Genomic DNA, 24,854 nt, shown 5'->3' on the forward strand with positions numbered 1-24,854 from the left:
ATTGGACAAAGTGTGAACATGCAATTAACTGACCAATAGGGATTTGGGAAGTAGTTGTAGTAGTTTTGATTTAATAAAACCGCACGGGAGAGGGATAGCTCTTTCTTCCCCATTTTTTGCATCTTGACAAGATACGTGCTTAACTTTACTGCTTAAAGGCTTTGCGTTTTCTGAACTTTGATGCTGAATCCTGATGCCTTGCTGATCGACTGATGTCCTGGGGACGAAGACTGACTCTGCTTGCTGATCCACATTGAGGATAGGTATTATGAATTAGACTATTGATTATTAAGCATATTTGCTTTTCCTTTCTAGGTACCAACTGCACTGGTTTGAGAACCATAGTTAGATTTTTTTCCAAATTCGTGTAACTAAATTATTTTGCATGAAGCCCAACATGCTGATGCTGAGCTGATGTTAGTTAAGGATCCTCACTAATGAAATTATGCTAATAGGGATTAACGCCTGATGAATTTCTCTGCTGAATTTGAATGTATGTAATTACTTTGACGCAGTTGACTTTGTTACGGATTTGCATTGTAACCTTAGAATGTGTTGTACTTCAAGGTTTGATTAGATTAGGTTTCTTCCGCCGCTTTAGACAGCAAGCATTGTTTTTGTATGCGTTTCATTTGATATTGAGATTCATCTACATGACCTTAGCATTGTTTATATAGGGAAATAAATATTAGAACTTTTACTAAAGGTGTGATTATTTATGACTGAAAGGTCATGGTGCGTCACAATTACTGATTATATTGATTATTACTGTTATTGATTGTTGTTGATTATTGATAGTTTATTAATTATTGATCCACATGTACTGGAGCTATGGTAAGAACATCTTAATTACGAGTGAAAAGGTTCATCGACCTATTCGCGTCCCCTTGTATTAAGGTCAGACGCACTAACAACGTCAAGGGGACGTTTCCTCATTTGCATGGAAGCATGGCCCAGTGCAAATGCGGGAACAGTTTTCCTCTGCACCTGTCTCTTGATACAGATGCAAGAGTGGCTACATCTGTGACAGCGTACCATGAAGAGCATAGAGTTTAAAATTAGGTAATTAATAGGTCTGCTCTAACTTTTGTGTGGCAGCTGATAATACTCTTTGACAAGTGGTGTCTCCAGTTTTCATTCTGACTTGCAAGAAGATCACAGTAGACTAAAGGACTGTTGTACGATATTGTGGGTGTGTAGATGAAGAAGGCCTGTCTTCTGTTTTTCTCCTTCTTACATTTCTTCGCCTCCAGTCTGGTGATGCCCTGTTTCCTGTTGTGGTACTTTCCACATAAGGTTGTTAGTTTTTTAGCCTGATATGTCTTAGTATTGTTTCTGATGGCCTTGTAGATGAAACCACAGGTCTGAAAGAAGATACGAGCAAGGAGGGCGATGTCCGCTTTGCATATCAGTTTCTAAAACTACCCTCTCCCTGTCACATCATACTTTGAGATATGTTCATAAAAGGAACATTTTGGAAGCAAAGTAAAATGGTTTACTCCTTGTTGCGGTAATTTATTAGGTGTGGTCTCGCACCAGTACTAAATCTTTATTCCATACATCTCTAAGGGGATCTAAGCATAGCCCATTACCATCTGCTATATTTAGGCTGTGAATCAATCAGCGGGCTATTACATACAGACAATACTGTTCTCAATGGCTGGACACTTAATTGCACTCCAACGGTGGTTGTTAGAGGTTGGTAATTATTAAAATGTCAAGTAAGTGTAACTAATGTAACCAAAACAAAGATTACATTCTGTACTTGGGTAAGCAGCAAGGTCTAAAATGAAGGTCATTTTGGAAGCACTATCACTGAAAAGGGAAATGGCTCATTTTTAATTTCAATCCATACCTTTAAGTAAAGAGGCAAAAGATCACACTTTGACTTATGGATTGAAAAAATTCAACCAACATCAGAGGGGATATGCCCATGCATATTAAAAGCATAAAATTGTAAAATCTCTTTATTACTGTTTGTTGGTACAGTAACCACTAAATTAATCATAAAGCTCCTAGATATAATTGGTATTAACTGTCTTGCTGTCCCCTGAAAAATTTAAGCCGTGCATTAGAATGATCTGAAAGAAAATATTTGTACCGTTGACCTGAAGACTCTCTTGAAATATTGAAGACTGGACAGAAGTGGGAGACCGTAGGGAGTGACAACAGAGACTAGGTACACTGGAAGATGAACTGACAGATTTAGATAGGGACTATGTGGAGTCACCCACAACCCACAGGAGGTTAGTGATGGCTCAAATAAGGGCTGAATACTAATTAGTGGCTAATAATGAGTTCCGGACAACATACCTTACGAAACAAAAACAAATATATGGATTCAGCAACAAAGCTAGTAAACTACTCATATGGACTGATAGTAGGGCGAGGGAAGGCATGTTTATTAGGGAATTGAGAATTACCTCTGGGGGGACAGTGTGTGGCAGTCAGGAAATAGTGGAAGAACTGGCAAAGCAACTTGGAGATTTCCATGAATCACGACTAAGAGTTACTGATCAGGAAGACTGCCCCATGCCCCGACTTGACCTACAACATATGACAGACTTAGAGACTGATATATTGGTGGAGGAGGTGTCCTTGCCATGCGACAAATGAAGTCGGGGAAAGATTTGGGTCCCCAACGGGTTCCTGGTGGAACTCTTCCATAAATTAAATAGGAAGACTGCTGCTTCGCTGCACGCAGACTATGAGGTGGCATTCAAATCTGGAGATCTCCTGGTCCTCATCCCGAAAGCAAGTAGACCTAGTGATAGATGTAATTCCTAGAGAGCTGCATCCCAACGAAATGCTGACATTAAAATTCTGGTTAAATTATTGTCCAATCGGCTTGGGAAGGTGATAACTGGCCTGGTACACCCTGAACGGGTTCATGCTGTGTCGGTTTACCCCACAGAATCTATGCAGACTTCAAAACAACTTCGCGATGGCCACACCTGCGGGTCGAGAGATAGACTCACTGGACACCAACAAAGCTTTTAATTCAGCTATGGATTACCAGAGACCCACATTCGCACTATGAGGTGAATTTGGCTCCTTTGCTGGTGAGATTTGAGAACGATGTCAAACACTGGCAATCATTACCGCTTTCATCTCTTGGGAAGGCAGGAACGTCTAAAATGTTGGCTCTCCCCCGATTTTTTTACAGACTTCGGAACTCACCATATAAACTCCCAGATTCATTTTTTGCAAGGGTAGGCGAGGTGGTGCGGGACTTGTTATGGGCAGGTAGCTAGCCCTGGGAGGTCCTACGAACACTCCAGTGGTCCAAGTACGAAGGAGGAATTGCCCTGCCGAATCTTAGGAACTTTTATGAAGCAGTGCATGTATCTGTGGTTAACCATTGGGCATATGTGGACTGGGAGGACCCAGCATTTTGTTTCAATAGATGGTCAATGGGGGGGAAAAAGATACCTTCATCAGCTGTGCGGTGCAAAACCTGGGCTTGATGCATGTCCAGCCATGGCAATGTTGGAAGAAACTGACCAAAGATATGGGGTGGGGAAACGGACTAAACCGAGAACGCCACTTTTAGAAGGCTCTAGACTCAAACAGGTAGCAACTTTTATGGGATTCCAGAAGTGGGGCCATATTGGTATTTCGTTCCTTGCAGATGTATGGGATGCTAATGGGGTGGTTGCCTTTGCCTATTTACAATCTGAATATAAGTTGTCACGTACGCAATGGCTAAAATATTCTGAACTGAGAACTGGTCTTTAAAAAAGGTTGTCCCCAAATGAGGAGACACAAGAAAATCCGCAGCTAGATTTGTGACTGCTAAATAAGCTGGTGGGGAAAGAGTTAATCTCCTTAACATAAAGGACCGTGATAAGAAATACAAAGACCACGCTGTCTGGGCCACTGAAGAGGTGGTCGCGCAACTGCGGAGACCTAGATGAGGAGGACTGGCGACAGATGCTGTTATTTCCAGCTGAGATAGCCATTTCAGCGAACCTCCACTTGATTCAATTTACAATTTTGCACAGAGTACATTACACACACATCTTACTCTATGGACCCGGCAGGGCTGCAGATGCAGATTGTCTTGGAGGGTGTGTGGACAAGAGGGCACCTTTTACTATGCACTTTGACTCCCAAAAGCCTACTATTTTGGGGCAGCTTCAGTGACGAGGACACTTGAGGAAGCAATGGGTATGTCACTGTAAGTAATGCCTAGGCTTGCACTACTGAGGGTGTGGGTACAGACAGATCAAACCTAGTATCACAAATTCCTTGTCAATCAACACTGCCTGGTGGAAAAATGAGATATTGCGTGACGATGGGGGTTGGGGGACTATTCCTCAACACCTGGAAAGGGGGAAAAAGAACAGACCAGTGCAGAAGAACGGAGAAGGAACTTTACCGGGGAAGGGGTTGTCAAAAGAAATTTGGGAAGATCTGGGATGCTAGCATTAGACTGGGCGCTCTACTGGTAAATCTATACTAGTTCTTCCCTTTCATTGGGGAGAAGCAGCGGATGAGCTGCCAGGAAAGTAAAATATATTGGACATTCGAATATGAACACTGAACAACTACAAAATGAATTTTGTATGTACAACATAAGAACCGATGGGACCGTGGTGGGAGGGAGTTTTGTTAAAATATGTGATTTATATGAAAATAAAATAAAAAAGAATCTGGACAATATTTAGAGTGAACCACAATGATATCTGTCTGAGACTCTGAATAATATGCTACGTCAGAAATGTATATGTTTTTAATTCGAGGACTGGCGCAGACTTGAAATTGAAGGTAGAGGAACTAAACTGCAGGCTATGTTAATCTGCTCCAGAAAATAATATTCCTCTCTCCCCTTGTTTCACATAATTTATTATATTTATCTTAGAAAATGCAATGGAAAAATTCTTATCGAATGTAACACTATTTATATAAACAAAGCTTTTTACTCTACTAAAGGGGTATTTATCACTAGGACCTGGTAAAAGCAATCAAAGTCGTCGAGGTGGCAGAAAATATGTTAAAGAAAAACAGTGTTTTTAATTAACGAAAATGTTAATCTTCGAAAATGTATAGCACAGCCTTCTTACGCTGTTACCCTGCTGTAAACCAGAGGTGTCCAAGGTAGGTCAAGGAAGGATGGATCCCTACCCAATGTTCAAAATAACAAACATGTGAGCTTCTTTCAGGCACAAGCAACATTTCTGATGATATTTTACTGTGGTTGTAGTTCCAGCTGAGGAAGCTCTAGGTAGAGAGTGACAAAGTCCAGAGTACACCATGCAAGTGTTCAGGGTGTGGATGAGAGAACGATGTGCTTGATCCTCATCAAGACCCAGTTCTGAAACTGGATCTAACTGAAGGTTGCCTACCTATGGTAGCTGTGAACATAATTTTCTGTACCAACAACATGAGAAAATAGATGATAAGGCGCCATGAAAAGTTGCGATTGCATGCAGCTCGGAAAGCCTTTGCCAGAGACAGCATTGAGTCTCAACTTAAAATATATGACCTCAGGTGAAATCTTTAGGAATTCAATTTCTAAGGGAATGTCCATCAGTGTTTCAGCAGAACAGACAGGAGACAACAGTGCATAGATGCCACAGAAAATAGGAATTAGAAGGACAAGTTGAGGACACAATCCCAAAGATGATATAATCTTAGAATCAAGGTTATGTAGCACTGATAATCGAAAATTTAAAAGAAAGTGCAACAACACCTCTGCATCAAAAAATGCAAAGAGAATCAAGGTTGTTCTGGTCATGGACGGAGTAAAGACATTACAGAGTCAAGGCTGGTATGCCAGAGACGCTACTACAGTAACCTAATGTAAACTAGGCAGGCCTACTCTGTCCATAATGCCAAATGCTACTTGAACAAATATCAATATGAAAGAAGCATATGGAGGATTAGGTTGCGATGTAACGAAAACTTCAGAAAGCAGGACAGATAAAACATGGAGTTTAATTCAGGCCTTCCATCAGCAATAATACAGAGAAAAACTGAAATCACATCAGGCAAACACGCCAGCTTCACACATAGGTAAGTGGTACACAGGATGCACAAAAAACTATAAGACAGAACTACGATAGGCTGATTCATGTAAACGGGAGAAAGGCATTGGTCAATGGAGGACAGAGGAAACCAATAAAAACTGCCAGGAACGCAAATCCTTCACATTTGGAAGTTAAGAAAAAAAGTGAAACTGAGTAAAGAAGGTTAGGTAAAGGTGACCAGTGTGGAAGGAATGGGGCCCCAGTAATGCTGAAATAACTGACCACAAAACTTCGAATAATGGCAAACTCCCATGTTGATATCAACAGAACACACAATCCACGGCTTTAGACATCAAGTAAAGTGATGAAACAGTAGAGAACAGGCGTAAACTGTAGAGGACTGCACAACTACCTGATCTTCCTCATCTGGATAGCTCACATGCTGGTGGTCTGATGTCTCAGTTTACCTTGCTGCAAATCCTTCCTATACAGGATCGGCAAAATTGCCTAAGAGACTATACATTCTTTACCTTCGAGATGCCTCTTGTAATCTGGGAGGCTGCCGGGCGCTCAGATAGTTGATGCAGACATTAGCCACTTGATGCAGGTCACGCTCACCTGAAGAAACAATGAGATGCAAAATTAATTAAATCATCTAAGACCTGACAAAGCACACAAACTCCATCTGAAGGTTCAGTGAAGCAGCCTAAATTCCTGGGATGTGCCAGGATTCATTTTCTAGCTCTGCCAAGATGGTCCCTTCTGCTACCTACGTTTCACATGGGGGGTTTACACTCAGTTCAATTTCAGCACCTGAACAAATCACAACCCTCCAAACACGGGGCAGTTATTAAATCCTTGAGGCAGCATTATTTCTAGTACACAATATGGAATCCTGATTATTGGACCTTACAGAAATCCATCACAGTCTGGCTGACACATTCACGTGCCACTGATTCCCAAATGCCCATTGGTAAACTGGGCTACCACATCCCAAGATGATAAACACATCTAAGTATATTTCTATCCTATTTCCAGTCGTTTTTAACTCGAATATTAACATTTTATTTCATGCAGAGAAAATATAATTAGAGGAAAAAGGTCGGTATTCAATGTTTATTCGAATACGCTTTTCAGAAACGAACTATGCAGCTTCAAAATGACTTTTCTTAAACCATAAAGACCATGTGCTATTCATATGTTGCAGAACTATCTTAGGGTGAATCATACGGGAATACTGATAATGTCAATGCTAACTCATGGCATTGGTGCAGAAGTCCTGAACTATTATTCACAGTGAGAATCCTCGGGCAGCATCAGAGAACAATCAATGGAGGGTAGGGGGGATTCAGGGTTATTTCTCTGAGCAGAAGCAAAAGAAAAATGTTACTTACCTGCTGTAACAATCTTTCTGATGGATACTCTATCTACCTCCAGATTTCTCACCTATGGAATAATCAGAAGTGCCAGGCTGAACCTGGAAACTTTAAAGTTTTCATGTCTACTGTAGGGGGTGCTGGCTTCAGAACGACACAGGAAGTGTTGTCAAGTGACCCCACCAAAGCCCTATAGTTCCCTTACGCAACAACATTGGTTTTCACCCATTGTTTCCAAGCCTTCAAGGCGATCAGACAGAGTGACATCGGTAGAGCAGTGCAGTGCCAAACTGTGTGTATTTGGAATCTTAATAACTGTCCCTATAACAATCCATCAAACAGTTAGGGGGAGGGGGATGGTCGGTGAGGTATCTGAAGGTAGAGCATCCTTCCAAAAGACTGTTAAAGACCATTTTCTTCTTATGGATATTTCTACCTGCAGATTCCTCACCATTAGAATAGATTACCAAGCAATACCCATAGTAGGAGGAGGGTTGATGGACAGCAATATACGAAAAACCTGCAAGACAATTCTGGTAAAGTAATCATCTCTTTGGGCTTCTGATTCCACGCAGTAATGTTTGGCAAATGTGTACAGCGATGATGATGTGACTGCTTTCAGATGCCTGAGATTGGGACACTTATTGCCAAGTGTTCGAAACTGGGTTTCTGGTTCACAGATCACTGATGGAGCAAAAACCACAATCCTAGTCAAGGTAAGTCCCTAACGAACCCTAAATTAACTTGTGCTCACCCCTCTGGTAGCTTGGCCCAGACTTAACTTAAGAGGCATTGTGTAAAGTATTTGTGCAACACTCTAAACAGTAAAACAGTGAAAAGCCACACATAAAGATACCACACCTGGTTAGGAAAATATAAATTAATGTAATGAATAAAGTAAGACCAAAATGATAAAAATCCAACAAGTAGAACTTGAGTTCTGAATTTTTAAAGAATAAACTGTAGAATAGCGCTCAGGAGCAGTAAACACCAACCGGGACAATCTGGTCATGCTGGACAGGGACAAAGTTCAGGCTGACAGTAACAGAGTACGGGTACAGGAACCCAGTTAGGCCCGCTGAACCAAAGTACCTTAATCACTGAAGATGCAGGGAGAAGGCTGAAGTGAAGCATCAGTGTTGATCCCCACAGTGATGGCGATGCGTCAATCTTTCCCACAGTGTAGGTAAGATGCGTCAATTTTCTCCACACTACACTGGCGATGCGTTGGGTCCGACATGCAGTGGTTCCGAAGGCAATGCGCCGAGATCGATCAGCGATACAGTGGTGATACATCGACTTCGATCCATGCAATGGGGCCCATGTGCCTGTTCAGATCCATGCAACAGTGGCAATGCTCTGGTTCCAATCCGCACAGCGGTGGGAATGCATTGTTTCAGCTCCAGTAAACATCTTAGGCCCACTTGTGAAGATCAAGGTCTGGGGTGGCCCCGCTTGGCAGGACAGACTCACAGATGGCAGAGTATAGGTGTAGATGTAGGTTGGTTGAAAGTCGTTTCTGTCCCTGAGGCTTCAATCAGGAGACCAGTAAGCTGGCCCTTGGAGTCACTATGGGTCCTGGGTTGGTGAAATGTAGCTCAAGTCCTTCTCACTCCCAGGCAAGAAGGCAGCAGGTCAGCAAAGTAAAGCAAGCAGGAGTCCAACAGAGTGGCAGTCCTTGTAGCAGCACAGCAATCGTTCCCGGCTTAGTGTCCACAAGTCCAGAAGTGTACTGAATTGGTGGTGTCAGAGGTCCAGTACTTATACCAATTTGTGCCTTTGAAGTGGGGAGACTTCAAGAGATGCCTTTGAAGTGACAGAGTCCCTGTCCTTCCTGCCCTTGCTCCAGACTCACTACAGAGTGGTATGCAGCCCTTTGTGTGGGCAGGACACAAACAATTCATGTGTAGGTGAGGTTGTGCCCAGCTCCTCCCTCCCCATCATGCCCAGGATGGCCCATCAGGACACAGGTGGCCAATCAAGGGACACCCTAAGCTCCCTTTGTGTGTGGCTGTCTAGGGGGAATACACTAAGTCCAGCTGTCCCCCACCCATGTGATCAGAGACATGACTTCACCATAAGTTGGGATATTAAATTATGATTCCGGAGACAACAAACTCAAAAAACTTACCTATTTCAGAAGGTGAACTAATAAAATGGAATAAGGTAACCTCAATGTTAACCAGTGGGAGAGATAGGCCTTGCTGTAGCAAAATAAAATGTAAGAGTTTTTCACTACCGGGACATGTAAAACTAAACAACACCTGGCAGAAATTTTAACTTCACTGCACCCTGTCCTTAGGGCTGCATACGGCCTACCTTAGGGGTGACTTATATGTATTAAAAAAAGAAGGTTTGGGCCTGGCAAAAGGTTTACTTTGCAAGGTCGACATGACAGTTTAAACTGCAGACACAGGCTCTGCAATGGAAAGCCTGAAAAAGTTTTTAGGATTACTTAAGTAGGTGGCACAGTCATTGCTGCATACCTACTAGTAGTAATTAATTTACAGGCTGTGGGAACAGGTAGTGCACATTACTAGGGACTTATAAGTAAATTAAATAAGCCCACTGGGGTTAGCCGATGATACCACGCTTTAGGGAAAGAGCGCAAGCACTTTAGCACTGGTTAGCAGTGGTGAAGTGTGCAGAATTCTAAGGTCAGCAAAAGCAAAGTCAGCAAAACCAGAGGTCTGAAGGCATAAAGTTAGCTGGAAACCACACTAAGAATGCCAGGTCTAACGCCAAGGTTGAAGTGGAGATTTACCCCTAATGGAACAGGCCCTGACCCAGGAGGTTCCTTATTAGCAAAAGCGTAGCATGTCTTGGTGCATAGGATTATCCACCTCGGAAGGGTCATTTTTCAGCACCCCTTTGCCCTTCTCAGCACCACAGTATCACAAGAAAAGCTGTTCACCCACATGAATGTCTTTCTTTTGCAGTATAGCTAGTAGTTCACCACACTCCACCCAGGATTCAACCTACGCATCTGCCCCTCCTCCTTAGTGGGATGGGGCAAGGGATAAAAGGTTCGAAGGGTGGCAGACAGTTGTAGGTGGACGGATGTAACCACCATTGGTGTGAAAGCAACCCTGGTTTCCATTACTAACTTGTCTGAACAATAGGTAAGAAAGGGAGGACGAAAGCTCAAGGCTTACAGCACACTCATTTTTCTGGCAGAAGTTACAGGACAACTATGAAGGCTCAAATTGAACCCTCATAAGGAAAGTTAGACCTAAATTAGTATCCCACTGAGGCATAGCAATGCAGTAAGAGGATACAGGTGAGTCAAATCCTTTAAAAAATGCACAGGAATTGTAGACAAACAGGGACAGGTGGTCAGGCAGACATAATAATGCTGACAACGCCACTATATACCCTCTGACAGTACGAATGGTACATCCCTCTGTGCGAGGGACAGTGCAAACTGAGGGACCTAAGATAATCTGGTATACAAGGGATCAACACAGTTGTCCATGCATCATACATTAAAGTTGTTCCGATGCCAGAGTAGACTGACTTAGTGAAAGGGCACACTAAAAGGATGACGTCTACAACCTCTGGTGGCTGCTGAAAAGAGCTCATATGTTCCCACTCAATCTCCAGGCATGTAGGTGTGCAATACCAGCCCCTCCGACGGGGAGAAAAGTTCAGTCTGAATGGCAGCTTCATTGGGGGACGTAGGGAGAAGCGCTGAAGGACTACATATCAACCCTTTCCTGGCCATTCTGTGGCTATGAGAATTACTTAGGTCTGGTCTTGAAGAATTTTTCTCAGAACCCAAAGAATCAAAAGTTATGGAGGGGAAATGCGTTGTGCAACTGAAAGTTTCACCACAACTTTATGACTTCCATCAACTTATACTGCAGGGTAAAGAACTGCTGGCACTGAGCATTCTTTGATGAGGCAAACAAATCCACTTGAGATGCGCCTCACTGGGCCCGCAGGGTGATTGGCTGACAGCCAGATCCATTGACTGTGTGGCCAAGACCAGAATCTTAATGCTTCCAGACAAAAGAGATGAAACCCTACTTCCCTTGCTTGTTCACATAACACATTACTGTTGTGTTTTCTATCAAGATCTGGGTGGACCAGCCTTGGATTAAGGTGAAGTAGCCCTTGAGCACCAGCTGAATTGCCTGCAGTTCATTGTAAAGAATCTGTTCTTCCAGAGAGGAGGGCCTCTGATCTCCAGATACTCCAGATGGTTTCCTCACCATGGGGTGGAGGCATCAGTAACTACCGTAGCTATGGCTGGAGGAGGAGTGAAGGCTATCCGCACATCAGGTTAACCTTGTTCCTACACCAAACCCTGTTTGCTGCAGCCCTGGGGTAGATCATGATTGAGTTCTACAGGTGTTCCCCCATACTGTAGCCACTGCCTGTTAAGACACCTCTGCAGGCCCTTCATGTGCAAATGTGCTTGTATGACTACATGAAACTATCAGACCTTGGAATATTGGGCCTTCATGACAGGGAGTCATACACCTTGCTGGAACCATTTCCTGAATGTCGATCATCTGAGGTGAAGGAAAGGTGCGGAGAACAGTGGTATCCAGTACTGAGCCTATGAACTGGAATCCTTGGGATGCTGACAACTGCAATAAGCACAAAACCAGCTTTGATTAGCCAGCTGTCCTGGAATGGGAAGACAGGAATGCCCGACCTTCAGAGGTGGGTGGCAACCACCACCATCACCTTGAGGTGCTGTTAATCCAAAGGGGAGTACTGCAAACTGGTAATGCATAGAACCCACTGCAAAATGTAAGTATACTTATAGTGGGACCAGAGGATTGGGATGTGGAATACTCATACTATAGGTCCAGTGACACCATCCAGTCTCCAGCTTCCCATAGCAGTAACACCTGTCCTAGGGTCTTGAACTTTTCCTTTCTAAGGAAGAAGTTGAACTCCTTGAAGCATCCTTGGCCTCTTTCCTCTTCCAACATGAGCCCACCGCTCCTTTCTTGAAGAGTGCTGCAACCTCATGCTGCAGTACGGCCAGGTGATCTTTGTGGAAGAGAAATACTGGAATGGGGTGGGGCCTGAAAGAAGGGGCAGTTTTTAGCCTCTTTGCACTATTTGAAAGACTCACAGGTCCGAAGTAATGGACTTCCAGTCCGACCTGCAGAAAAGAGGGCACCCAACCCCAAACAATTTAAGGGTTTTGGAGACAATAAACTAAGACTTCTTTCCAGGGGGTGCAATGGAAGAAGAGGAGGAGGAGAGATGCTGGGCGGGTCAGTGACCCTTTGCTTTGGCACTGCCTCTGTATTGACGGACCAGTGGTTTCCAGTGGGACTTCTGCATCTGAGGGTGATCGGCGAATCCTCAGAAGTGGTAAACTTGCCTATAATCCCACAGAGGCTGGCGTTGCTGGAGACCCAACAAGCGTGAAATAGCTTTATTAGTCTTAAATGCTTCCAACACTGTATCAACATTTTTGCGCCATAAAACGGCAGATCCATTAGGTTAGCCTGTACGTCTGTGGAAAAGCCTGATGTTCTGAATTACATCTGATGGAGACCTTGTTACCCATGGCTCGGGCCACAGAATCTGCTATGTCAAAGCCTGACTTAATGATGTGCCTAGACAAGTTCTATTCACTGGAAAGAACCTCTTGAAACGACTCCCTGAGACTTTAGTGTACATGAGGCACTATCAAGTTGGCAATATGTAGAAGGCTTGTAACAAGCCAGTAGTCAGTTTGCATTGAAAGACTTCAGGGCCATGCTGTCTGCTGTGAAGATCTTGTTCTAAGCAGATTCCCCATCCGAGGGGGCTGTGGGGAATGTTCCTAGTGACTGACCTGCAGAACAAAATAAGCTTGGACAGCCAAACTATTTGGTGAAGGGTAGGTAGGGAGAAAGGACAGGTCCCCAGAGTGGGACGGTAGCACTTTGCCACTAGGCGATTCACTGAAGGAGGAGATGATGGCTAAACTCATGCTGCTAAGTCCGGGTCCAGTAAGGTATCGGGGAAGGACAATAAGAGCTCTGAGGCTGGCTGAGCCCGAAAGAGAACCTCAGTGAGGACATTCATTTTCATTTTTTAAGCAACTGGGTTATTAGTTGAGAGGGGAGATAGCCCCACTCAAATAATAAAGACAATCCTTGTCAGGGTGTACCACAAAAGTTATTAAATAAACCTGTGCTAAGCCCCCTGATAGCGTGGCCCAAAAGCAATCAGGCTTAACGTACACGCAACGTATAAAGAATATATGCAGCACTAAAGCAGTAATAAAGTGAAAACACAACAAATGCAAGTAAAACCAGCAATTTATAAACACAGAGTATATTTTAATAAATGAAATGACACAAAAAAATACAAAAATACCATCAGAATAATCAGAGTTATACATTTTTGAAGGTACAGGAGAAAATAGCACTGAAAAGTACAAAGCGCATCTCGTGGTTATCTGGTCGCGCTGGACAATGTTAAAGTCACAATTCCAGGCCAACCACAATGGATCACGGGGTGCATACAGAGACCAGATTTGTCCTGGAGAAGAGTTTACCTTTTCACACAGTTCAATTCAACGCGAGAAGCCTCAGGCAGAGATTCATTACGGTGGAAACCACAAGGTCTGTGTCGGCGTGAAGAACAGGTTTCTGCTGGAGCTTCACATCGGCAGGAGACGCTGCTGATGCGAAGAGTCTGATTACATTGGTTTTAGAGTGGTCTAAGGAGAAGTTCTGGGGTTGCCATTCTTACACCCCGTGTCAGCATACGAGTGGTGGATGCCCCCTTTGTCTAACTTTTCCAATTTCCCTGGCTTGGCTACAATCTGTCTAGGGGGACACAGGCATGCAAGCTCAGGTGTGAGCTGCACTTGTCAGTGACAAGACAAGCAGCCTTACAAGTTAGAAGAAGTTGGTCAAAACCCTCAAGCTGCTCTTTTATGTTCAGAAGGGTCTAAATGCAACCCCCAGCCATCCCGGTCAGAAGAACACCCGGTCTGACACCCAAGGCTCTTTTGTGAGCCCCCCCTAACCTCCCCCACCTGGAAGGAAAACAGATCACGCCACAGGAGAGTCATTCATTCATGTGACACTGGACAATGCCAGAAAGGCACATTTTATTTCGACAGAATACGCCAACTTTCTAAAAGTTGCATTTTTGGAACAGTAATTTAATATCCAACATTGGCATTGAAGTGGGTTTTGAAACACAAATCAAATGAGTGGAAGAAGTATTTCTGTAACTGCTGCTCTCAAACTGAAGTTATTTAGTAAGAGTAATATGGTAACCCAGTGTTAGCCTATGGGAGCTGTAGCTTTGCTGGGGGTGGGTGGGTAGGGGGCAGCGGGGGTTTCTCCTAGAACATTTAAAACTTAAGTGCACATAACCTAGAGTTTAGGTACCATGCACCTTGACCTATGAGCTTTTAAGGCCTAGCTTAGGGGCGACCTACAGGTATTAAAAAGGAAGTTTTTGGGGCTGGAAACAGGTTTATTTTACCAGGTGGAAAAGACAGTTTTGAACTGCATTACAGGTTGCAGTGGCAGGCCTGAGACATGTTTTTCGGTGCTACTTTACTGAATGGCACAATAAGTGCTACCGTTCAATTTTAACACTTAATTTACTGGCCCTGGGTACATATAGTACCATTAACTAGGGATTTATAGGCAAATAAATGTGACAATTCTATGTATACTAATTTTACCATATTTAGAAAATAAAGAACACAAGTAATTTACCACTGGTTAGCGTGGTAAAGTGCACAGAGTCCTAATGCCAACAAAAATGAGGTCAGCAAAAATAGGTAAGTGAAATCCCAAAAATATGTGGGAATACAACACCAATGGTGGTTGGGTCGAACACACCTCAAAAGAAGGAAGCTGCAAATTGAGAACTTCTGCCATCTTCTTGACCACAGAATGGAGGGAGATGACCTCTGGCTTTGGTGGTCCAGCTTGAAACTCCATTTCTATCTCCTGTGAGGTGTCCAGTCTACTGGCAGAGGATAATCCAGGAATTTCTGAAGAATTGTCAACCAACTGATGTCCACCAGGGAACAATTCTAAAGGATCAGACTCAAAACCAAAGACGTCATGTATCCTTTGGCTGTAGTTTTCATCAGCCATCAGCTTTTCAGCTTCTGTTATGCACATATGCGTAGCCAATGGGTCAGTAGCAGTGGGAGGATGTGCTGACGTGTTTGAGCATAGCTTTGGTGGTGGTGGAGGCGGCATCAGTTGCATCTGTGGAAACACAGGCCACAGCGTCGAAGACCCTTTTAAGTACTTGGCCTCTGGTGTAAGAGCTGGAATCGGCGTTGGGGGCTACTGGCCGAAATGCCGTACGGCACCATGGGCATGAACATAAGAAGGATTAAATGGTTTAGTGCTCCTGATGGATTTGAGACCCTTGTGAAAACAGCATTAAATAAACGATGCAGGATCCGTGCTGGCCGTTGGGAATAACAGGAAGGATTGAGATGGAAACAGTAACTCTGATATTTGTGAACTGAATGGATCCAGTTGAAAGGATGACTGTGTTGATGGAGTTGGTATAAGAGGCTCGAAATTCAGGTTAGGCTGGGGTGCAGACACAGTCATCTGGAGCAGGGTCCCTTGGCCTTATCTCAACTAGCTTGGGCTCCAAGAATAATGATCCTGTGGGAGGCCAGGGTTGTTTGAGGGGCTTACCTTTTTGCGACCACTTCTTTTGCTTTGTGTGGTTTTTCTGTGTTCTCTGAAGAGGAAGGAGACCACGACCGGGCTCTTGATCAACAACAACGACTCCTTTTCTCATTGTGGGCCCACACCATGGAGAGTTTTGCCTTTCTTTCTAAGAGTCGCAGTGTCTGAAGTCATAAGCAGAAACCAAGTACCACAGACGGATGTAACGGGGATCAGTGATGGAAATCGGTCTCTTGCAGTCCATGCAGGGCTTAAAGCCAGACAGCCTGGGAAGAGACATAGCACTGCGCTTTTTCAATTTATTGTGAGGAAAGACTCACAACTCTCAGGAGGGAGCGAGCTTCAGATCCTGGTTAAAGGTGCAGAAAATGGGAAGTGACATCATTGCACTGGAGAGTGCGCTACATAGCTTTGGTGACTTCACTTGACCCCACTTCCAAAATAGGTCTGAAGCCAGCACACCCTACCTGTAACATGTGACTTTTAAAGTTCCAAGATCTAGTCTGGCACATGGGATTATTCTACATTCATGTGCTGTGTAAAAGCTCCGACACTGCATAGTGGTAATCAAATGTAACTGATTATTCAGTGTGGTGTGTGGCATGGTTTACAGGCAGAAAGTCAGTTATTACAGAACAGGTTGTAGCAGAAATTTGTTAGGGATCCTATTTCTGTGCTGTATTGCCAACCTACTCTTGTCTCCTAGTTGTGGTGAGATCAATTTTTATTTAAGTAGACATCATCTGAACCAAGAGAAAGGAGATTTTTTAAATATTTGGTTTGGACCTCTAATTAGCAATTATTTGTCAATAATTCTGGTAGGTAAAGTACTTAAGATCTCTCTAATTAGCAGCTCAACCGAATACCACAGTTTGGTAGGGAAGACTATAATATGATCCTTTAAATTAAGCATTTTGCTGCATATAAGCACCCACAGCACACGGCCCAATTGCCAGCTCTCACTCCAAATTCTTTCAATCTCAGCTTGTTTTTGATTTATCTGTTAACAAACATAGTCAGAATGATGCCCGTGTTAAAGGATCGGTATGGAAACTAGTTGGAGCCTTATCGACTAATGCACAACAGCTGATTTTCCTTAAGCTTAGACCATACTCTGTTCTACTGGCAACTAATGATAAGTGAGTATCAACAAGTCGAGTTGTGGAAAAAAAAAAATCTGTTAACATGAGTTTTCACTATGGACTTCTATCCAGAGTGTGATGTGCACTTAAGTCATGGGTAGCAGCACATATGGCTGTTCTCCAGATCTCCTTAATGTAAAAATGTTTATAGGAGTTTGACACTGCCAACCAACTCAGCACTGGTTTAACAAGCCTTGACTTTCTTTCTCCTATGTGTGCAAAGGGAGGAGCCCACCTAAAACTTGCAACATTGAAAATCTTAAGAATATCAAAGTGAACAACAGTACTCTGCAGAAATCCAAGACTGGAGCATTTTTTCTAAACCATTCTTAGATTGAGCTTCCATCTCCTTCATTTAACCCTGTCGGCAGTGTTTCAGTCTCCATCTGCCTGACCACAACCCTGTACTGATTGTTCTCCTTCTCAGTGCATCCCAAATCCACTATTTATTCTTTTTTTTCTTTCCTGATTCTTTTCACTGTGCCTGTCCTCTTGTATCTTCTATAGTTTTCACTCCCATTTTCATCTCTAAACAAATTTATTTTAGGGGCTTCTCCTGAAGCTACCATATTTACTACTTTAGGAAAATGCAGTTATTTATCACCTTGAAAGTTACTAAAATGCTCTTCTCCACTCATATCCTTTTCTGCTATGACTAATGCACATCCCTTTATGTCGAATTTCCTTCATATTCACTTCTTTCTCACAATCTGATCTATAATTCTTCTATTCAATTTCTCATCTCCCCTTCCTCCCTCATTGGTTCACAATGAGCTCCATTTTAATGGCAGTTATTTTGCTTCCCTTTTATTACTATCAATAGACTTTATGACTCTCACCCTTCGCTATGCCTCTCAATTTTTCTTTTCTGCCAATGCAACCAGTTCAGTTTTCATATCCTCAGCCTACTAACTGCCAATTATCTGCACTCTCATACGCTTGCTGTCAGTTCCTTCATTCTTTAAAAAAAAAAAAATTGTTGCTCCTAGCTTGGCTACTAAGGTTTACATTTCCTACACTTTTGTGTGTATTTATGCTGACCATATTTATTGTACCACTATTTTATACAGTTGAGCCCTTTGGGTCTATTACTATATTCAATTAAAAAATATATAGCTAAATGTGTACCTATTTTTCGGTGGACACAAACCGGATAAACTCCTAAAATTAGCTAGTTATTGTATGCAACGCACACCATCACTCAAGCCTCTGTCATGTTTTGCTGTTGGTAGACAGCACAGTAATATAATAAAAAAAAAGCATGACAAGGAGCTGAACTAAGCATGGTGAGGTGAGTTATAGAGCGGTTGTGTACTGCATATTATAAATGGTGAATTTTCAGGTTATTTTTTTGTTTTTTTGTTTGCCGACTTATAAGTAACTTTTAACTGTGGTATTTCTAGTAAAATTCTGAGATTTTATTTTATGTTGGATTTTCCTGCAATGTACCTGTTCCGTGCTGGCCCCGTAGCCACCCACTTGTGGGGACCAGTGCCAGGCTTAACGTAAGGCCCTGCACCCGTTCCTGCTCTCAACCATAGTCTTAATGGCTTCTCCTTCTATTTGTTTTAGATTAATACATTTCTTGAAAGTTGCAATTTCTCTTAAAAACGCAAATTTGGGCAATTGTACTGTTCTTTTAATACAAAATGGTGGCTACATGTTTGCAATTGCTATCAAAGTTGACAACTTGCAACAGCCAATGTTTTTCTTTTTATTTCTCGGCCCCATTTTCTACCTCCTTAATGTTCCAGAGCACTCCCCTGGAACTGGATGACCGTCAAGGTGTCACTTTTTAACTTAGGATTTTGTTTAACGGTCTAAATTCTTAATTTTGTTCAAAATAGTGATTGTCATGATGACGGAACACATTTTTTAGATCCCATTTTTCAGCACTTTTTGCAAAATAAAAATGTGATGGAGAGAATTCAGGAATTCGTAATCAGTAAGTTTTACTAAAAATATTTATGAAAGTGTTAGCATTTTCAAAGCTACCCAGCGCTCTTAAGTAACTATAATTTCTCCAAAAATACGGGATGGATTTACCTCAAACCAAAGAAGGCATCTTTTTTGAGTAAGGTTCTACTTTCATGATAAGTTTGGCATAAAAAATGTTCACGTTTTTCCTGCAATCGGAGCAACATGTCCCACAAGAATTAAAATGGAAAATACATCTTTTTCAACTCCCCAGTCTCTTGACTCTTTTTCCCTGCACAGAACTGCACGACAATTTGGATGCCAGACTTAAGTCAGTGACACGTTTTGTGCAAGTCTGTCCATGGGGACCAGAGATACAGGCAAACCATAACGTGTTTTTAATGGGAATTTATCAAGAACCTTAATACAGTGACAATTACCACAGTATAATACAGTAAATAAAATTAAACAAAATGCATTAGGGAACAAACTGCTTTAGAATGGAATACCTGTTGTGAACAATGTTAAATCTATAGACACATTTCACAAGAGGGCTGTGCAAGCGTATGTCATGTTGAATGCAAAAAATACTTCAAAAGAGGCAAGGCCCAATACAAACACAGGAATGAAAAGTATTTGCAGAAAATAATTGTCAGGGCAATGTAGCCAGCCCATTTCAGAGGGAAGCACTTTTATTTTCGTTCTCCCGTTGTCTGGATCCACTTAACTACATTTGTCAGTTTAACCAATAGGTCTTCACTTAGAGGACTAGTACAACAGAACAAGTGGTGTGCCTTTATCAGAAGGAGGAATCTCTAAAAACAAGAAAAAGAGTTTTCTTCCTCTGACAAAGATTCGCCTAGTCTACCCTTTTTTTTATTTTAAAAGGTCAAACTTTGAATGTACCACATCCAACATCTCTGCAACTATCTGGTGTGTAGATGAGGAAAAAACCTAAGACTCTTCTAAACTGCACCCGTTAATAAAAATCTGGCAAACCCATATTTCATCATTCTGTTGTCAAACTTTATTCTACAGATTTGTCACCTCCAGAACTAGGCACAGTATTCATGACCAAGCCACAACATTGACACTTCCATGTGCGATCGCAATTTTGCTCCTATAATGAATTCCCATGTCATTAATTTGAGAATCACTGAATATGAAGGAGAAATACTTTAACTTCTGCTAACTGGGCACCGTTCAAGACGCAAATAATAACCTCTGACATAGGAATTATCCTTTTATAATTAAAGAGATAGGAGTATAGAGGTCATATTTTAAAATGTGTGTATGAGTTCTGTCCACTAATTTAACCAATTCATCTTCACAGGCAGCACTATGCAATTTAGATGTAAATTATAAAGCATACGTTTTCTGCATTAACCTTCCAATTTAGAAAGGATTTTATTTTACGCAAGGAGAGATATCCAGGAATGGCAGAGAGGGGAAGTGGACAAAATTAACGGCTAAATGTTTAAGTTAACATTTTAAACTGGTAGTTATTTAAACTAAAGTTATATGCCTAATTTAAGATCCCACTTTCAATTATTTAAGGGTAATGAAATATCTGTGCCCTACATAGATACTTGCTTGAATCTATTTCGCTACATGGTATCCACAAGCTCATCGGTCGCTACATGAGCTCCAGTAAATGGTTTGACAATAAGAACCCTCTCGTACCCTGAACCTTCCCGTCATTTTTTATTAAATTACCCGTATTTCATTTGTTAATTAAGCTTTCCACTTTTATTATTGGTTACCTTTGCTGATGAACTGTCCTACTGTAAAACAGTGTTGATAGAATTTCACACAATGTAATGGATGCAATGCCGTGGGTGTTCGCCGCTTGTTCACGTCAGTATGCAGAAGATAAACTACCATATCCTATGAAGGGCACTTGAGTTGTTTGCCACTTCTTAAGCAACACACTTCACAATACACATTCAATAACATCACCAAATAATTAAACTTTATTTTAGGGTAAAGTGGACAGCTCAGACTAGATGCAAATGTTGCCTAGGTGTACCCCAAAAAACTAATTAAAAAAAGCCATTATAGAAAAATAAAGAATAAGACAAGTGATTTAGAAAAAAGAACTGGAATTGGGAGTTGGGTAGAGTTGCAATAAAAAACTATAAGAATTGACAAGTGCCAGAACTCGCTATTGCAGCCAATTTTTTGTTCAAAGTTTTTTATAAAAATTTCAAATCCAAAAGATAAACCATAACAAACAAATCATATGAGAGAAACAATGGGCCCACGCTTAGGCTATACACGGCAAGAGCTGTGTGATACTTCTAATTAGTGATAACATACAGCAAAATCAGTGGGCTGGGAGAACAGTATACAGCATAACAATAAATCACAAAACATAGGAGAAGCAAAGAGAAAAAGGAAGTTTCGTTAGCTAGGGGTGAAACATCAGTTCACTTTAAAAACAGGATAGCAAGAAGCATCTTAAGGGGTAAAATAGTTAAAGGGGGTGTGTCCTACAAGATGGGTGAGGAGGGAGACCGGGTCACTCTACAGTGCATGGGTGAGCCAGACTGGAGAGGTTCGTGTCAATACAGATCAAGTGTGTACCAGATCTTAGGAGAAATAATAAGATGGCCTATAGCTTAATATTGCGATATACATGTGCGACGGATATAAGTTACCCATGCCCACCTAGTGTGATAAGAGCCTAAGTTAAGAGATTTCGAGTCTAAGAGGATAACTTTAATTGCAATGGACAATTATAGAACAAGGAGAGCAGTGGCAGTTTCTGATAAGCGCAAACTGGTTGAGAGTGCATGGGGCCTGATAGTATTGTTGGACCATAAAAGAAAAACATTTATTTTGAATATGCACTTTAGCAGTTTGTTAATAATGTACAACCAGTAAGAATGCGATATTTGCACGTAAAGAGTGTGTGTTCAATGGCGCCACAGGATTCTTTGCAAGACCAGCATCTATCGGATAGAAATAGGTTTAGTTTGTGCAGTTTGTTAGAGGATCAAAACAGAAGCTAGATTGCAAAGAATTTGGTCTGTTTAAGTGCAGAGACGAGTTATGTGCGCAAGCCAAATCACATATTTTGGTCCATTGTTCAGGAAGTAATGGGGCTCGTCCTGAGCTGTGCAGATCAGGGGGCCCACTTTGCATGCAATGTAGAAGAGGATTTGAATGTGTTTTTGCATGAATGTATAAAGTCAGGAGGCAGTGTGACCACAAGTCAGACATTGTGCAAGTAGGAGAGGAAGAGTTTGGGAACCCAAAGGACCTAGTTTGGTGAGTTTAGATTTAATTTTCAGAATTCGTAGAAGTGTAGATTTAGGAGGCCAAATTTATGTTGCAGGGTGGTGGGATGACAGGGGATCGCCACGTGGTACAGGTCTGTAACAAGAGCAATGCCTTTTGTGTTTACTACTCAGGGCCAAGTGGAAGGTAAGTTACCACCGTCATTCTCTTGAGTGCCATAAAGAAGAGACTAGGACAAATTTCTGAATGGGAAATGATAGTTTCTTGCCTATCATGTTTTTTTTTGGATAACTCTTTATTCAGTTTTCGCAGAGAAAAAACAACCAATATAACTTAACTACCCAACTTCCGCAGACATGTGAGCAAGTTTACAACTGTCACTGCATAAGTCTTCCCAAAGGCTCGACCGGAGCACAACTCATCATAACAGCCAGAGTTTTTTCACAGCAATATTAAAGCCCAACATTTTATCTTGTTGCTCAATTCGGATCTGCCCTCTATCAGCAGCATATCTCCTGCGTTTCTTCACTCTCCCTCTTCCTTCACCTCCCTCCAAGGTCCCTAGACCTTCTTAAACTTGCGTAGCCAACCTCTCACTCAGTACATCAGTTTCTCAGCCCCCATACACCACTGTCAATCAACTTTAGGGCGTTAACCGTAGTAAGCATGATGATTTTGAATATAGTATTGGAAGACTGTACATGGAAAGCAGGGCTTTAAAGGGGAAAGATTAACAAAGGTCACACTCAAGGATGAGACAGAAGGGGATGATGAGGTATTGTTTAGAAACCATTTGGCTCCTTGGGTAGCAATAACCGCTGTTCGGTATTGGAACCAGTCAGGGAAATCACATCTTCTATCACACATGGGGAGGCAGTCACACGAGCTTCTAGCGCGACTGCAGATATGAATGCACCTAAGAGTAATGCAGGCAAGAAGTGTACAGACTGCACATCCAGATCTGTATGTAAGAACGCAATGGCGCTGTCCACTGACCTACATTTGAAACAGCCAATAATTGCTCTTTCTAGTATTTAACAGAGGACAGCATTATCACTAGATTGGAATGAATGAAAGGAGTTAGAAAAAACCGTAAATCACAGTGATCAGTCAGTGTATCAATACAGGCACTGGAACAGAGTGCCTGAAAGAGAATAGGCTTGAGAATTTTCCGCTGCATCGTTACTCACCCATATCGAGCCTCTCACAGAGTGAGCCCAGGCCTTGCAGTACAGCTAGCTGCAGTTTAAAGGCCAATGTGTGGGTGTAGATTGGTCCAGCCCGAGCACTGACTGGAGCCTGGGTAGCAAGGGAAGCAATCAGTTTGGGCAGGACGTCCTTGGAGAATCTGCGCCTCAGGAAATCTCCACATGTCTCACCCAAGATGCACAAAACCTTGGAGAAAGAAATAAAATAAATACAATAACATAAATGAGAAGTACCTTCTGTTCCTACTCAACACTATTCATACTCCTTCAGTTCAATAAAAATGCTGCCTGCCACTATGAAAATCACCCCCTGCCCATCATAAAAAACAGCATGATTAATTAAAGGCCACTGCAATCCATCAATATACCCGCAAAACCCAAATCTTCCTCAGGGTGAAAAGTGCACATATTTATGTTGTCAGATCCTAGCTCAGCATTAGCTAGTATCAGCATTGCTCCAGAGGAAAATGGATTCCTCTCCTCCACAGTACAATCAATGGACTATACCCCAATCCTCTACCGAATAGTGGTTCTACAGCAAAAGCGTTTCTTCATCCCCATGTTGATGGCAATAACATCATGCTGAACAGTGTCTTGCATAATCACTTAGGAGAGAAAAATCAACTAGAACAACCCATTTTTCCCGACCTGTTCTGGCTCACCACTGTGAGCCTGCATGACATTTGACATGTGTTTCATTTCAGAGGTCGTAAAATATTGTGCTCTTAGCTAGTCACAGAGTAACCAACTGCTTTGACACTGCCCAACTGGAGAACCAGAGAGAAATCCAGAACAAATTATAAATGCTACATGGTCAAACTCTTGAATAGCTTCTCTGCATTTAAGAGCATCCACATCACATCTCTGCTCCAGGATTGATCTAAAACCATTCCTGTTCAGTAAATGCTAAGGATCTCCTAGCATGTGCACTTAATGCCCTGTAATCTGTCAATAAACGTGTTTCAGTCACTGACAGAAGAGCTTCACTAAACTTCTGTAAACTATGTCAATTTATAAATGTACTATGCAAAGTAACTATTTAATTAAACTACCTCAGTTGTGGGTAACCTATCTAGTGGACATCCTTAAGGCAGCAGTGTAGTCTTATTTGCAAGCTTAAAATAACAGTACTGGGTAGACATTAATGCCTGACAAGAAGCATTAGAGTGACGTACTGTTTGAAAACATTAGTTCATTTCTCGCCCACTCAATCACTCTAGGGTCATGGAAGGTACTGAATTACGGTTCATGGGAGCCATGGCTGAAATTGCAAGGAAAACACAAAATGGCCCTTATGAACAGGTAAAAACCTTCCTGTATGTCAGATTAATTCTTGTTTTGCTTACAGAAAACT

The 24,854-nt window shown here is 42.1% G+C and overlaps 1 protein-coding gene across 2 annotated transcripts in view; it reads right to left on the reverse strand.

Moving 5' to 3' along the window:
- Window positions 1–24,854, reverse strand: part of TTI1 (TELO2 interacting protein 1) — a 167,303-nt gene that overhangs the window by 63,702 nt on the left and 78,747 nt on the right. For both annotated transcript variants that reach the window (XM_069243735.1, XM_069243736.1), the window contains exons 6-7: window positions 23,483–23,687; window positions 6,503–6,590 (exon numbers count right to left, since the gene is read on the reverse strand). In XM_069243735.1, the coding sequence (XP_069099836.1) occupies window positions 6,503–6,590; window positions 23,483–23,687 (293 nt within the window). The remainder of the gene's footprint in view (window positions 1–6,502; window positions 6,591–23,482; window positions 23,688–24,854) is intronic.

This window comes from Pleurodeles waltl, chromosome 7, assembly GCF_031143425.1.
Source record: "Pleurodeles waltl isolate 20211129_DDA chromosome 7, aPleWal1.hap1.20221129, whole genome shotgun sequence".
In the NCBI taxonomy this organism is placed as follows: domain Eukaryota; kingdom Metazoa; phylum Chordata; class Amphibia; order Caudata; family Salamandridae; genus Pleurodeles; species Pleurodeles waltl.